The 17,522-nt window shown below is 37.0% G+C and overlaps 1 protein-coding gene across 2 annotated transcripts in view; it reads left to right on the top strand.

The window, feature by feature from the left end:
* LOC127440145 (ectodysplasin-A-like) overlaps window positions 1-16,899 on the top strand; it is a 62,752-nt gene extending 45,853 nt beyond the window's left edge. Inside the window, exons 2-8 of one of the 2 annotated variants that reach the window (XM_051696574.1) lie at window positions 3,687-3,750; window positions 10,799-10,834; window positions 11,017-11,193; window positions 12,462-12,496; window positions 12,728-12,779; window positions 12,922-13,043; window positions 13,201-16,899. In XM_051696574.1, coding sequence (XP_051552534.1) covers window positions 3,687-3,750; window positions 10,799-10,834; window positions 11,017-11,193; window positions 12,462-12,496; window positions 12,728-12,779; window positions 12,922-13,043; window positions 13,201-13,461 — 747 coding nt within the window. In that variant the 3' untranslated portion in view covers window positions 13,462-16,899. Of the gene's footprint in view, window positions 1-3,686; window positions 3,751-10,798; window positions 10,835-11,016; window positions 11,194-12,461; window positions 12,497-12,727; window positions 12,780-12,912; window positions 13,044-13,200 lie in introns of both variants that reach the window. The other variant, XM_051696573.1, reaches the window with a different exon arrangement.
* Window positions 16,900-17,522: the final 623 nt, after the last annotated feature.

Below are 17,522 nucleotides of genomic sequence, written 5' to 3'. Positions count from 1 at the left end.
CAAAAAAAAAAAATTGTCATTTGGATTTAAATAAGCAGATACTTATGATTGGCTCATTATTGCAGTGATTAATATGTTTCAGCTGGCAAAAATTATTTTAACCCTAACTAATGCAGTGTGTAGCTTCTCATTTCTTAAACAATCATGTCGGAGGACGTATCCCGTGGTTGTGGAAAAGATGTTACTGTCTTTCAGGAGGGGCAAAATATTGGCCTGCATCAAGCAAACAACGAAGGAGATTGCTGATATCGCTGGAATTGGGTTAACCTCTTAATGACGGGTGGCTCAAATATGACCCACTTGCATATTTATTTACATTTTGTTTAATGCATGTTTAAACAGTGAAATTGTAAACAAATACTGACATCCAATATATCATTTTGATGATTGCAAAGTTAGAACAAGATTTTATTAAACATGTCAAGAGTGAAAATCAAAACACGGAAAATGAAACCGGAAGTTCTGACCTTTTATTGTCTTCCAGCCAAACACAGATGAGCACAATCCTCCAAACTTTGGAGTCCAATAAATTAAATCCATTAGAGATTGTAGTCCAAAAATTTACAAATATGAAGAAATATTGATCAATCTGTCTTTGTTCAGGTTTTATTTATTCAGCACAAGTTATCATTCATGTCCATTCTCTGTGAAATCTCGCACTATGTGTAGTGTTTCAGTAGCAAAACACCCAAAAATTATATTTGGGAGGGTCTTACAAACAAAATCAGCCCTCCCTCAAAATGTTTTGTGCAGTTGTGATTGGGTAGTCATTCAAAATAGCTAAACAGGACAGTCGACACGAGTGACGTAAAGATTTGCGTCATCCATGTTTGTCTCTGAATGAAGCCGGCCAGTGAAAAGCTAGATCATTTTTGATCGATGGGTCGTGTAGCTAATGAAAAGATGAAAAGTTATATATATCCCTGATGCTGATTTGAGAAGGTTTGGAGTGTAAAACAAAAAATAATTAAAGTGTAGGTTTTGCATGGTGTGCAGTTATAGCGTGTTACTGCCGTACAGTCAACAAAGAACTCTGCTTTTGGACCCACGATCTGATCCACCCTTCATGGCTTCAGACACCATCACTGAGGGTTTGGAGAACACATGCTCCCGACTGCATTTTTTTCATCAAACCCGTTCAACTGCACATCCAGGGGGCTCGGACATGTCATTCAAGCTGAGATGAGCCACCCTCCCCTGCTTCGCTCACCGCGAGTTGAACATGCTCCCAATGCATTGACTTAGTCATTTTTTCACTGCTTTTGCTTTGCCGTTCACCCAGGGCCTTTAGCCTCTGCCTCAAGCTGAGAGGCGCCACCCTCCTTGGCTTCAGTCACCATCACCAAGGGCCTGGAGGAACCGCTCCTCCCAACTGCATTTTTTTATCAAACCCTGTTCAACTGCACATCCAGGGGGCTCTTGCATGTCATTCAAGCCGAGAAGAGCCACCCTCTCCAGCTTCGCTCACTGCGAGCACACGCCCTCCCATTTCATTGAATTTTTTTCCACTGCTTTTTGTTCAATTTGCAGTGGGAGCAGGTGTGCTCAGGCTTCACTGACGGTGATCGAAGCCGGAGAGAGCAAGATACTTTTGCCGTGTAGCTTGTATTGTAACTTGCTACTTTCTCTGAAGTGTAGCTTTTAGCTTAGCTTAACTCATTTTTCTGTTGAGAAGTTGGTAGCTTATCTAGCTACATTTTTTGAGTGGCTTGCCCAACACTGCTTACACACACAAACACAGACACACACCCTGAGCCAGAACATCATGTCCAAAGGCTGGAACATCCTCTAGCAGGAAGACAGGCCTGAAGTGTCAGATTTCTAACACACTGTGGATTAAAAATGAAGCTTCACACAGCAAGGTGTTTACAGATCTGAAAGTGTCATCTTACTGGTAAATACACAATCAAACTTGCTTTCACATGCACATATCAAAGTTGTACACGGATACATTCACATTACACCGAACACACTCTGGGGCTGAGATTGGTTATATAGTGGCTTATCTGTTCACACAAATAACGTGATCCCCCCCACCCCCAGCTGCATGACCTCGCTAACCCAGCTGTGTGTATGTTATTTCAAACTCCTTCCTTCAATAATCCTCTGCTTATTTACAATAAGGAAAAAAAAGCAATAAAGATGACAATGCCAGTCTAGACCTGGTAACATGACTCTAGTGTGAAGCATAGCTGTTCTCTGTCTTCCTGACACACACCGATATGTGTGCTACTGCTGCTCTCTATCTGTATCTCTGTCTGTCCTCTCTTAATTATCTCAACCTGTTTTTCCTTTTCACTCTGTACAATTACACATACATGCCAACTCCTGGGTGTCCTGAAGAATCCTGACTGGATAGTTAGGCCTAGATTTAAAGGCATAATCCTGGTTCAGAACAAGTTAAGCTCAATCGACAGCATTTGTGGCATAATATTGATTACAACAAAAATGTATTTTGACTCGTCCCTCATTTATTTAAATAAAAGCAAAAATAGCTGTCAAACTAAGGCACTTATAATGGAAGTGAATGGGGCCAATCCATAAATGTTAAAATACTCAAGTTTTTTTTTAAATATTGCCACAAGATAAAAACATTATACATGTTAACATGATTTCAGTGTGATTAAAATCGCTTTCTAATCTGATCTGTGTAAAGTTATATCAATATTACAATTTTGTTGTCATGATGAGGTAACACTGACCCTATTATCTGGTAAATGCTGTATTGCACTGAAATCACGTTAAGTATAATGTTTACGTCTTGTGGCTATACTTATTAAACAATGTGCATTTTAATTTTTATGGACTGGCCTCATTCAATTCTATTGTAAGTGCCTCACTGTAACAGTTTTTTTTTTTTTTTTTTTAAATATGAGGGGCAAGCTGAATCCAGAATAATCACTTCTTTTCACAAAGTATGAAAAACAATGTGTGACTTTGTGTCAAAGATCTGCCTGCACAGCAAAAAAATAATGTTCTTTATGAGCGTTTTAGTCTTCTTTTCCAGTAATATAATTTAAATATCCTTAAAGCAAGATCAATGCTTGATTTCAGAGAATCTATCTTTTATTTATTTTTTATTTTATTGTATTTATTTTTAGTGTCTTGTGGCACAGCAGCAGATGTGATTTTTTTTTTCTTTTTATATATATATATATATATATATATATATATATATATATAGTTTTGAGCATAAACAACTTTCAGACAAGTGAAAATTTGATACTAAATAATTAATTATCAAAGTAAGCAAGACTTGTGTCTCTTCCTCTCTTAGTATGTGTGTGTGTCTGTGTATTAATTCCTTTAGGCTTGCAGCAGTATTGCTATGTTCTGTAGCTCTTTATTTACCCAAAGTGTGTTTCTGTGTGCGTTTAGTTTGTAAGTACAGGTACACTGAAATAAATTATTTCCCTTCTAAATAATTAACAAAAGTAAGCAAGATGTGTGTGTGGGTGTGTGTGTGGGTGTGTGTGTGTGTGTGGGGTGTGTGTGGGGTGTGTGGTGTGTGTGTATGTGGTTTCAATTTACATGGTGACATTTATTTTATAAAGAGGTGGATTAGTTTCATTGATCATGTCTTGGCTGAAACTCAACCAAAATGTAAAATGCTTTGAAATGACTCCATGAATTAATTGGACTTTTCTGTATTCTATTTAAAAATACTTTTTCCTTCATCCTCACAGAGCAGATGGAGGGATGAACATACAAGAGAGCTGGAAACAGTCATTCATCGTACCAAACGTTCAGGTAAAAAAAAAAACTTTTGTGTGTGTTGGTATTCATAAAATTTAGAGCAGTCAGTGCTTGTGTCTGTGTGTTTGTTAGTGTATGTGAGTATACGGCCTGTGAGATTGCCAGTGTTTCTCTTTGATGTGGTTTAGAGTTCAGAACGAGATGCATTTCCTTCATTTGATCACGCTGCCTCTCTCTCTTTCTCTCTCCCCCTTGTTCATTCCTTCCATCTTACTCATTATTGGGCTATGCCTTGCTCACCAGTAGTTTATACGTAAAGTCCCTCTCCCTTTCCACTCTAGTAGCTTCTACCAAACTGATACTGCATCTCTCTCTCTCTCTCTCTCTCTCTCTTTCTCTCTCTCTCTGTTTCTTGTTGGCTGACTGAAGCTTTGGATACCTGCTCGTCTTTCTATAGCTGTGATTGGCTGCAGTTGGCAGAGGTTTGATTGGCAGATGGTTTTGGCTTTGATTATGGCTGTGCTGTGTCTGGCTCCGATAGAAAGTTCTACTGTTCAGCTTTTGCACCTGTGTGTGTGTGATGTGCCAAACCAAATACCGATACAACACAGATATTCACAAATATACTATACAAGCATTGTACACACTTTCAATCTCACACGTTTAATCATAATTGTTGACTGATATGGGATTTTCATTTTAACATTGCTGACGTTTCCTGAAATAATAACAAGAATACCACACAAAAATAAACCATAATAAAAGACCGAATTAGGATGCAATTTTTTGAATAACTTTATCCTGGGGAAGTGTTTGATTGTGTATTTGATCCTTCAAGGGATGGTTTACCTAACAATGAAAATTGTCACCATTTACTCATCCTCCCATAATTCCAAACCTGTAGGACATTCTTTCTTCCATGAACAACAGAAGATGTTTAGCAGAATGCTAGCTTCAGTCACAACATTCACTGCACCTTTTTTCTATACAGTAACAGTGAATGGGGACTGAGGCTAATATTCTGCCTAAGCTGTTATCCCTCCCCCTCTGAAATATGTGACCGTGTGCACTGATTCTCGAACAACAATTTAAATGAGCTTACAACTCAAAATCAGTTCTAAAATCGACCTAAGAGAATGTCTGCCATGAACCACTATGAGCCAACAGCATCAATGCTGCCAGCGCTCCAAATACCTGCACACACAAATATAGACTCGCAGATAAGTTTACTGCATCACATTGACTCTGGAAAATGCACACTGCAGGCACCAGAAGGAAAATCAGATATCTGATAAAGTATCAAAGGATGGACCTCTTTTATAGATCTCCAAATCCCTTCAGTTTACTTCAGGGACTGAACTAAACATTAGAAGAATACGACATCACTCTGATCCTCAAACCAAACGAGGTCGGCCGATAGTGGGTTTTGCCGATACGATAACTAAGGTGGGAAATCAGACCGATAAGGATTAATTGGTCGGTAGTTTTTAAAATGTATAATTTGGATAAAAACTTTACACTCAGTGTACAATAGTGCTGAACTTTATTATTACTTTCCATGGTGATACATTTTTTTTTTTTTTTTTCTCCCCAATTTGGAATGCCCAATTCCCAATGTGCTCTAAGTCCTCGTGGTGGCGTAGTGACTTGCCTCAATCCGGGTGGCGGAGGATGAATATCAGTTGCCTCCGTGTCTGAGACCGTCAATCTGCGCATTTTATCACGTGGCTTGTTGAGCGCGTTACCGCGGAGACATAGCGCGTGTGGAGGCTTCACACTATTCTCCACGGCATCCATGCACAACTCGCCACGTGCCCCACCGAGAGTGAGAACCACATTATAGCGACCACGAGGAGGTTACCCCATGTGTCTCTACCCTCCCTAGCAACCGGGCCAATTGGGTTGTTTAGGAGACTCAGCATGCCCTGGATTAGAACTCGTGACTCCAGGGGTGGTAGTTAATCCAATGGCGATACTTTAATAAATTTCTTCCCACACTGGTACCTTCTTCAAAGCCTTTGCCATCTGAAATTTATCAAAATATTAATTAAAATATTACAGGTCAAATGCATTTGTTGTTCAGTATTAACATAAAACACTGCCTTACAAAGCCAAATAGCGACTATATGCTTCATCACTACTGACAATATTTATTATTTTATTTTATTGTCATTTTAAATCTATAAATGATGTACAAGAAAGGGAGAGAAAAAAAATCAGCTAGAGTCTTTTTAAAGGTAATTTTAGAATGGCATTGTCTGTATGTATATGCATGTGCCCTCACATGAACACATTGTATTATATAACAATGTGCCCTCATGAATATCAAATTTATTTCAAACAAATATATTTTACCATGCTCTTAAGATTTTTGTATGTAACTACATCATAAAATTAGGAAGTTTAGACAGAAGTTAATTTTTTCAGAACAGAGCAAAAACTTTAAACAAACTTTATCGTCAAAAAACTATAAAACTCTTCCTGTGTGTGTGCATTCACACAATAAACCGTGCTCGCACTTTGTCTTGAAGCAAACGAACGACAGTGCAAAATCAAAAACTCAGGCAGCATATTCATAAAAGGTTGCCATTAATGATTGATTTATAACTGATAAGTAATAAATTCACTTAGAAACAAAACCTCTTCGGAGCACTCATGTTTTTAATCTGACTGGAACAAATTGGATGCACCTCTATCCCGAAAAACCTGACTTTTTTTATTCAAAACAGCGTATTAAGAGGAAAGGTAAGCAATTTCCATCCTTGACTTTGGAACATTGTTCTAACCATTTGAACAGCTAATGTCCATTTGCCTGTCATCTCCACCTTGTCGGCATAGCAATTCTCCAGTGCAGCGATTTAGTTATAAACATTTAATGTATTATCAAAGCACCTTTGGTTGTCTTAAATGACTGATTTATTCTACAATGACAATAATAAATATAGTTGCAAGCAGTGATAATGAGCCCAAGCACAACTGGTCCATTTCCACCCTTTGGCTTTCAGAAAACAATGCAAGGTGGACACATGCATTTGACATTATTCTAAATGATTTTGAAGAAATTTGGGTAAATATGAGGACTATTTTAAAGTCTGTTGTAAGAGCCTCACTTCCTGCTGCCAGGTGGTGGCATGATGACCGTTACCCAAAATAGTCAAATCCATGTGATTATCCCCCAAGTCTAAACATACATCTTAATTTTGATCTAAATAACACGTTGCACACAGAAGATATAAGACACTTCCTGTTTCCCATTTTTTTTTTGCCATTCATTTAATGCCTCGTCATGGCAATTCCATTCGATATATCAAAATATGTTCGCAATTTAGCATCTTCTATGTCTTGGCATACTGTTGTCTAAATGTGGTGACAGTCACATGAATCCCCTAGGAGTATTTCAAATTCCAGAGCATGCATTTTTCAATCAATCCAAAATGGCTGACTTCCTGTTGGGCGGAGCTTATGACTGTCAGCACGAAAGTTGTCCGGCTTGATGAGCTCTATATATATGTACCAATTTTGGTGACTGTAGGTGAAAATGGGGGTGCTACAGAGCCTATTTCATGCCTCCTCAATGGTTTCTTTCTCAAAACAGCATTTTGGAATTATTCATCAATGATTAAAAAATTCAGTAAATAATTACAATTTTCCCATTAATACAACCTCTGGTTCTAAGAGGGAGAGCTTGTTAATGAAAAGCTGTGTCATCCATGGTGTGGAAGTGACCCTCTGAAGGTCCACTCACTTTACTGACGCCGTCAAGCTTTCCTACCAGCATCTGTTCTGCTGCAATCAAGGAGGGAGAAGCGATACCACCGAGAAAATTACCTCAGGAATTATTAAATATCACCTTTGTCAACCATGCATTAACATCTAGTTTATAGTTGCCAAAAAGTTTCCAGTATACAATTGATTGCTAAATCCAAAACAAATATAAGGTGGAGGGGTTTGCCTCAGGATTTCTTCAAAGCAAATGCTTATAGGTTCAACTAAAAGGAACTTTCATGATTTTTTCAGGAGTTTTTGAATCACTTTCCATAACAATCGTGACATTTTTGCTCATATCGCTCTACCACAGCATTAACTATAAGCATACTATAATAGCTTATAATAGATATCCGAAAGGCAAATCTAGATTTGTCTTGATTCTGTGTGGTCATTAGTGACCTGCCAGTGAAGCAGGACTCAATCATCAAAATCAAATCTTCAAAGGAAACATCAATTAAGTCCATAAACATGAAATATAGTACATTCAAAGGTGGGCTTCTGACACATCTATTTCAGATTATTTTTCTGGTTGTGTGTGGAGAGCAAAGCTTGTGCACTAAATTATGCATTAAATTGTCTTATAAACACACACACGCACACAGAGCGGCACACTCAGGTGTGTTGCAGCTGGATGAAGGAAACAATGCCTGTAATATTCTGAGCAGTAAATCTCAGTGTGTTTGATTCAGATCCAGACAGAGTGCATGGATGTTTCATAGACTCTGATAAATCCTTAACATACTATTATGTAGACATATAGGATATTGCATAAAGATCAATGGGTTTGTTTGAAACTGTAGACCTCACTCATCACTGTGAGCTCATTTTGAACAGCATGCCACATACACATAACTTGCATTGTAATTGTTTTGTGGCTTAATTCTTTTATTTACCAGAAATGCATTAGATTGTTAGGTGAATATTAAGGTGCGAGTTACTCCGTCTGGTGTCAAACTGTGTCTGTGCATCTGTCTGTGTTTGCATATGATAACATTCCAATTTATAAAGGATTCCATTTTGAGTCCATTCACATGTCACACTGACTCTCTTCCAAATTATGGGTGAGATTGTGTACGGCTTACACACAGACATACACAAACTCACACGATTTGTGTGCCTTTGGCCTCATAAACATGCAGTTTGTGAATGTACAGACGTGATGTGTGTGCAGCTGGATGTTTGGTGTGAAATATGGTTCCAATATTGACTCTTTGATGCTAATTTGTTCCATTCATTAAAAGACTTTTAACACCCATTATTTTTTCTACCACTTAAAACAAACACCACCTTACCACTGTCAAGTAACCTCCCTCGGAATTCTTTGAAATATACACAATTTTCATGCACCTAAATGTGCACACACCTGCAGACAAATTTCTGTTAACATTTCAACAGTTAAAAGCTCTTGTTACTGCACATACCGCCTTTGTGTGCTTTTTCACTGATAAAAGATTCTCAGTCACATCAGCCAACATAATGTGTAAACTTGCACTCAATAGATTTGACTGCTATATGAATGGTACGTTTTCTTCAAATGATCTAAACACTCAAAGCTCACCATCACCAGCAGAGGGAGTTAATTTGTTCTGTCAAACCAATGATGCAGATTTATCAACAATTTCAGAAACAAATGTGATTTAATAAAAACCACATGGGGTGAGATTTTAAATGGACTATTAATTTAGGATTTTAGGATTGTTTGATACACAATAGGTTGGGATTTAGCTGGTATTTCTGTGGTCACAATAATAATGGTTTAGCAAAGAATTTGCTAATAAGGTGAGTGGATTTATAAAGCTGACGTGATTGTTTGCAAAGGTTTGGTGAAACAGTGTGACTTGTAATATAAAAAAAAATTTTAATGATAAGATTTTGTAAATAGTAAAAGAATACTTGGATAATACTAAATATTTTGCAAAACAAACTGAGGATTCTGTGATGATAGTGCTGTTTATTTGCTTGTTTATTTATATTTGACTTTTTTTATTATTATTATTATTATTTTAGAAAACTGCAAACTTTAATACACTCTTATCATAAATTAACTTGGTATTTGCCATTTTGTGGTTGATTTTTGTCACCCTAATGTTGCTCCAAACCTGGTTGACTTTATTTTTTTCTTCCTCCATAAAACACAAAAGATGTTAGACAGAATGTCTCAGACACCATTCACTTTCATTGTGTCTTTTTGCCATAAAGAGAAAGTGAATGGTGTCTGAGACTAACATTCTGTTGTATATCTCCTTTTGTGTTTCACAGAGGAATGTCATAAAGGTTTGGAACACCATGAGAATGAGTACATGAACTTTTGGGGTGAACTATCCTTTTAAGGCAGGTGAAGTTTTTGCTTATGTCATGTTTTGCTTGTTTGATGTTGTTTATGCATGTTGTTAATCAAATTATGTACTTTCTTCTGTTGTTTTCCATGTACTGAAAAAGGGAGGATTACAGGAAAACATTAAAAACACAAAGTTGTTTCTCTTCACTTTTGATATTTTGTTTTTTGAGAAAGAGATATCGCGTGCGAAGCTCTCCAGACAGCACAATGAAAGCAGCAGTCATTTACAAATGACTTGAAGTAGTTTTATTGCGAAAAAAGAAAACAGAATATGAGCCAACACAAACACAGAGTGACCTCAGGTCTTTGGAGCATAGATTTGTTTCCTGAGAGTGGTTGTGTGTGTATGTCTGAGTGGTTGTGGGTTTTAGACTAATCTTTAAACTATAAAACAGTTGATTTTGTCAGACACGGATAATTGTTGTTATGGATGTGCTCAGTTTGTAACATTAGAGCACACAAACACTATCTTACTAGAAATGTTGTGATTCTTTTGTCTACATCTGATGCTTCAGTTGTATTTTAGCCAGCAACAAACTTGATTACATTTTAAAGAACATGAACACACATACTTGTGTATGGTGAAATGCACAGAAAGAGTACAAAGCTAAAATGATAGGTCCATTTTTATAATTGTTTATAAAATTAAAAGTTTTGAAATGCTACATTTTTCTTCTGTCCTTTAAATCTTAGGATGCTTTCACGCGTGCGTGTGCGCGTGTGCGTGTGTGTTTTGATATTTTGTAGACATAAGCAGGAGCAATTGTCCTTCAAATTAACTTTGGTTTTATTTTTCTGTGGTGGTGTGAGCTTTTGTTTAAAAGATAAACAGATAATGACAGACAGTCTCTTTGAATAAATCATCTTTTCTGGAATTTTAACCAAGAGTTCCGGAGAAACATTTACTTGCACTGTGACTGACAAGAATTTGAAAATATGAGATGATATATCTTTAATCAACTTCTCTCTTTTCCTGCTGGTTATCCCTGTTTTCAGAGAGTAATGGAAAAAAGAAAGGAGAGCGGAAAAAAGGTAATTTCATAATTTTTTCCACATCACGCTAATGCTTGAATCTTGAGGAGGTTTTGGTGCTAATGAATGTTCAATGACAGTATGCAGTGGTTTGTTTTCTTTCTCACCAATTGTTTCTGCCACTTTAATACTTCAGTTTCTGTTAAACTGATATTCGTTTCGCTCACTCGCTTTCTCTTAAGGCAAGAAAGGGCCCCCTGGTGCTCCCGGACCTCCAGGCCCACCCGGTCCACAAGGCCCTCCCGGAATACCAGGGATACCGGGCATACCAGGCAGTAACGCAATGGGTCCCTCTGGCCCTCCTGGACCAGCAGGGCCTCCAGGACCACAAGGGCCACCTGGACCACAGGGACCTACAGGTTAACAAAGACACTTGCCTTTACACACAAACCAAGCTGGTAGTCTAAAGGCCTATTCACACCAAGAGCGAGGCAACAGAGCAACATGAATTTCTAAAAGACATGACAGAGCCACACAATTTTTCACCCCAAAACTATACATTGAACTAGAATTTGGCCTAGTTCTTTTTAAGAGACGCACTTGGATGATCAAATGTAATTTTTAAATCTCATTATAACAATGATCTACTGTGGGAGGTTTATCCTTGACACAAAATAGTAGTGTATTATGATTACAAAAAAATAATAAATTTTAAATAGAATTGAAAAGATTTTTCTTCAAGTTCATACATCTAACATTACTCTTAATAGCGGGTAGAAAAATATCTGCTGTCAACTTGGAGGAATGTTCCGGGTTCAATACAAGTTAATAATATTGATTATCACAAAAAATAATTTTGACTCATCACTACTTTCTTTAAAAATATAAAAAATCGAGGTTACAGTGACACACTTACAATGGAAGTGAATGGGGCCAGTGTTTGGAGGGTTTAAAGGCAGAAATTTGAAGCTTATAATTTAATAAAAGCACTTGCATTCATTCTTCTGTTAAAATTAATGTATTATTTGAGCTGTACTGTTGTTTAAATTGTCGTTTACTGTCGTTTTAGTGTGTTTTGACATTACATCGTCATGGCAACAAAGTTGTAAAATTGGCTATAACTTTACACAGAAAAGGCTAGTCATTTATTTTACCACACTAAAGTCATGTTAACATGCATATTGTTTATGTCTTGTCTATAATTTTGAAAGTGTGAGTATTTTAACATAAAAAAAAATTGGCCCCCATTTACTTCAATTGCAAGTGCCTCACTGGAACCTCGATTTTTGCTTCTTTTTTCTTTAATAATCAATATTATGCCACAAATGCTGTCGATTTGAGCTTAATTTGTATTGAATTGGGACTATTCCTTTATTACAAAGTACTTATTTTCCAGATAATTATTCAATTCTTTTGGCTTTAGTATAATGACAGTATAAAATCCAATTATTTAATTTAGCAAATAACATGTCAATATCACACATACTATTATTTTATACTGTAAAAATAGGTTCTTCAAATATGAGAATATATATCTGCCTTTATATTTTAGAAAGGGGGTCCCTCGCAAGGGGATCATCATAATTGGGTGTCCTCAGAATCAAAAAGCTTGAAAACCCCTGTGCTAAATAACAGAGTATTTAGATATATTGTATAAGCACATTTCTGTTTCCTTGTGTGTCAACAGGTGGTGCAGATAAAGGCAAATACAGAGAGACACAGGTATGTATTTCACACTGTTGATCTTTCCATGTTATCTCTCTGTATTTGTGTTGGGAGACTGTGCAGACACGGTTTGAAAATGCTATGTCATTTTTCATAAGGAGCAAATAAATAAAATAAAAAAAAGAGTATAGCACCTTGTTTTGTGTACAGAAGTGTAAATGTTTATTTTTGCAAAGTGTGTATAGAGGATGTGTTTTTGAATTTGTGAATTTAAACATGTTTCTGTAGCCAGCTGTGGTGCATCTTCAGGGTCAGGAAACCACTATCCAAGTGAAAGAAGGTAAGAGTTAAATAATGTTCTCTCTCACACACACTCACACAGCCACATTTGCATGAGAATGTCAACTGATATTGTGTCTGTGTCGCTGGTATCATAACAGATGATTGAGTATTTACTGATGTCTGTCTGTGAGATTTGTCAGAAGGTGTGTTGAAGAATTGGAGAATGATCTCAATTCATCAGAGAGTGTTTAAAATGCATTCGCGCTCTGGAGAGCTGGAAGTCTTAATCGATGGAACATACTTTATATATAGTCAGGTAGAAGTGAGTACAGTCCCTGGACTAACTCTACTCATTATACACAAACATATTTACAAATGTCTGGACATATATAGATGGCTAAATATTTATTCTGAATTAATAACTATGATTCCACTTTCCTGTGTGTGCGTGTGTGTGCTTGTGTGCGTGCACGCAACAGGTATATTACCTGAATTTTACGGACATAGCAAGTTACGAGGTGATGGTGGATAAGACTCCATTCTTACGCTGCACACGAAGTATTGAGACCGGCCAGCGCAAGTTCAACACCTGTTACACAGCAGGGGTGTGTTTGTTGCGAGCCCGCCAGAGGATCTCCATCCGCATGGTATACGAGGACACCTCCATCTCCATGAGCAACCACACCACCTTCCTAGGCAGCATCCGCCTAGGGGACGCCCCATCTGCAGGACACACCTGAGCCAATCAGCTCATAGAATGATATTGTTGGACACATAGATCACAACCACTGAACTCATCTGATCCAGTATGTCTCATTAGCCCCACCCCATGGACATACAAAATCTAGAGCCAGATGAGACAATTTATGCACTAATGGGTTCATCTACATTTCTGCCAAGCTAGTGCTCTCTTGAGTCCATCAGCCTGCGGTGTGAATCAGGCTCAAAGAGGAAATGTGTCTGTGTGGCTTCACCAACACTGAACAGCATTCACCACTAGTCAAATTCTCTCTTAGCACTGAAATCCTCTACCCATCCTCATACATGACCAACACAATGTTCAACACAGACAAGGAATCACAGTGTATATTTACAAATCAAATCAACAGTTCTAGAAAATTTCACAGATCAGGTGTTTGTGATCAGTGGAATTTGATCGCCTCTGTGCCCTCACTACTGCTGTGGAGTGATTGTTATGTGCCTATCCAGCAATAGCACAAGAAACAACTGCATATGACAAATACAGTGACTGGAGCCAATGAGAGCTGATCAATCAAGGGGAAGTGTTTTATGTGAGACACCCATGTGCTCAACGTACCAGAAGAAACCTGTGCTCACCAGAAGCTCCAATGTAAACAGACACAGTCTCTATAGTATACAATACACAAACACAAATAGTGAACCTGTGTACTATTCTATTACAAATAAGCACTGATAATGGAAATGTATATAAAACAGAATATCTATTTTCATATATCTCTGACCCTTTACATACCCAGTCCAGATATCCATTTTTAATATGAAATAATGAAATTCTGGACATGATAGTGATGTAAAAATTATTTTGGTTCTTTTCTCTTTAATAGGTTCTTTAATCACCACATTTTGGGAGGGGGGAAAAAAAAGTGTTTACTTGTATATGATGGCAGTAGTTCAGTCACTGAAATTGATGATTCTTCATAATGGTTTAATGTCCTTTTAGAAAGAATGTTCCAGGTTCAGTACAAGTTAAGCTCAATAGACAGCATTTGTGGCATAATGTTGATTATCACACCAATTAATTTTGTCTCATCCCTCCTTTTCTCTAAATTAAAAAAAAAAAAAAAGAGATTCCAGTGAGGCACTTACAATGGAAGTGAATGTGGTCAATGTTTGAAGGGTTTAAACAGAAATGTGAAGCTTATAATTTCATAAAAGCACTTTAATCAATTCTGTTAAAACTCGTGTATTATTTGAGCTGTAAAGTTGTTTAAATCGTCATTTTTACAGTCGTTTTAGGGTTTGTTGACATTACATCTTCGTGGCAACAAAGTTGAAAAATGTATTTTAACTAACAGAAAATGTTAGTAAGTGATTTTATCACACTAAATTCATATTTACACACATTGTTCATGTCATGTGGTTATACTTTTTCAAAAGTATTTTAATGTTAAAAAGATTGGCGCCCATTCACTGCCATTGTAAGTGCCTCACTGGAACCATTTTTGCATTTTTTTTAAGAAAAGGAGGAGCAAGTCCAAATTAATTTTTGTGGTAATATTATGGTACAAATGCTGTCGATTGCACTTAACTTGCATTGAACCCGGTATATTCCTTTAAATCGTCGCTTTTTACGATCGTTTTATGGTTTATGACGTTTCCTTTTAGGGAGATATGTCCTCATGGCAATGAAGTTGTAAAATGGGATATAACTTTACACAGAAAAGGTAAAGCGATTTTATCACACCAAAATCCTGTTAACTCCCATATTGTTTACATCTGTATTTTTTTTTTTTTTTTTTTTAAACGTTTGATTGGACTTTTTATATATATATATATATATATATATATATATAAAGAAAAGCAGGGACAAGTTGAAATGTTTGTGGTAATCAATATTATGCCACAGCGGAACGTTATCACTCGATGATCATGCGCTACACGGACGGTTTAGCTGTTGTGCACCCTGTCTGTGTTTATATCAAGGTTTAACTTTTAATGAAATAGGGGTATTCCTTTAACTATGATTGATCTCCCTGAATGCAAAATACCACATTTCTCCAATAGGCGTCAGTAGTTCAAGTGGAGCACTGAGAAGTTTGGACGAGTATGTTCGGAAAAACATACTACAAAATACTACTTTTAATATTGCTGCGGTAGATAGTATACTGTGGACTGTGTACACATTTTCTGTATGCATTAGGGTTAGCAGCCAGATGGCCAACTACATTTACTGTACTGTAGTATACAACAGAGCATATTGTGTGGAAAGACTACAATATAAGACATTCAACTAGACTATTTCCAGTGTGTTCGATGAACCAGAATTAAAAGCAGTTGCAATTTTTAACATCTCTTTCTTGACTCCCTTTTGATCTGTCGGACAAATGTTAAGATATTTTTACACAGAACTGGATGCTGCTCGCAGAATTCAACATGCAACATGATGAGGTCATGTGACAACAACGTTGCATTCTATGCATAATGCGTTCTGTTTCTCATACTGTTTTTTTTTTAAATTATTATTATTATTATTTTAGGCAGTGTGCTGTACATACTGTGCGGTATTCAGTAAGCAAGCTAGTGTTCCATTCGGAACAGCCTTTTGAGATGTTCATGGCTGATTAATACTTTGGTTCATTTATCACACTGGAGTTTTCTGTACAGTGTGCTCTGTTTTGCACTGCATTTCATACAGAAAGTTTGCATAGATACTACACTACAGAAATAGTAAGCGTAGTATAGTCTGTTTCTCCATCTTACACACACACACAGGTAAATCACAAAGTCATGAATCAGTCCTGCAGGCAGTCTTCAGCACCTGACTAACAGTTTAGGATTGTGGATCTGAATGAGTTTTAATTATGTGAGTGTACTTTAGTCCATGAGTATGGATGAAACCTCAGATCCTCACTGTGAGAACAAACTACATTATTGTGTGTTCAAAGGCGAATTATCTGGAACATTCTGAATAGCGCTGGTAATCTGCCCTCAGGTTTTCTCTGCATGTTCCCTCAGTATCCACATGGAAATGTAAAACTGAGGAAGAATGGTCAAGGAGAGGGTCTGAATGTGATTATGTTCTGACAGATTTGTTGTTTATATCTCTTTGTCTTCTCTTAACCCATTGACACGTACGATCAAAAGGGTTAAACATCAGATTTGACTGACAATTTGTTTTAGTTTATATTTGTTTTCTGTGGCGTTTTTGGTACAAGCATCTTTGTAGGCAAATGAGGTGTATGCTTCGGTGTCTTACTGAAGATAATGTATATTTGTAAACTATACAGGGACTGTAAATATGTACATAAGATCTTTTGCTCTTTTGTAAAAAATTTTGTCATATTAAATTGTTTTTGAAAGAGTGGTTTTATTCTTTAGGTCACACATAACAAAAGAGAGTGTGCCACCTAGTGTCAATAAAAGCTTTCTTGTCTGTTTTCCAACACCTTTGAATTCTGTGACATTAAAGTCAAACATGATCATGATTATCTGCTTGCATGTTTCTAATATGCAGAGACAATTCAGCCAAAAGGTCTGCTGTTCATCAGAGCTAGAGACTGTGTGTAATTAAAGTCTATTCAACCTCAGTGAAGCAAACAAATCAGTTAAACCAAACACTAAAACTCTGAAAGCAAAATATATGTCAGCTTCATTTATGTCAGTACCAGAAGTTCATTGTAGACACTGTGTGTGTATTCAGTGTTAAGTGGTCTGCATGGTGGCGTAATGGCTAATAACACCTCTGAATGTCCTTTCAAAAACATGAAGACTTCATCACCTCCGTTTCCACATTACTCTGTCTTGCAGGCAACATTCTGCACACACAAATGCAAAAGACAAGATACACTCTCTGTGCAAAGCTTTTGTCTTTAATCTCAGGACAATTAAGTCAAAGAGCAAGAAATACAGAGCAAAGAGCCAGCCCTCACAAGCCCTCTGACTGTTTCAAACAGTTGAATTGAGTTACAGATTAGAAGATTTGTTTTCGAATATTCGAGTGATTTTTAGGTGAGACTTCTTACTTCATTCTGCACATGGAACTACTTTCACTGTCTATTGCTTACTCTGCGCTCTCCAGAAGCATGTTTCTGGTTTGCTC

This window comes from Myxocyprinus asiaticus, chromosome 4 (genome assembly GCF_019703515.2).
Source record: "Myxocyprinus asiaticus isolate MX2 ecotype Aquarium Trade chromosome 4, UBuf_Myxa_2, whole genome shotgun sequence".
Classification (NCBI taxonomy): domain Eukaryota; kingdom Metazoa; phylum Chordata; class Actinopteri; order Cypriniformes; family Catostomidae; genus Myxocyprinus; species Myxocyprinus asiaticus.
This window is presented reverse-complemented; position numbering and strand designations above follow the sequence as displayed.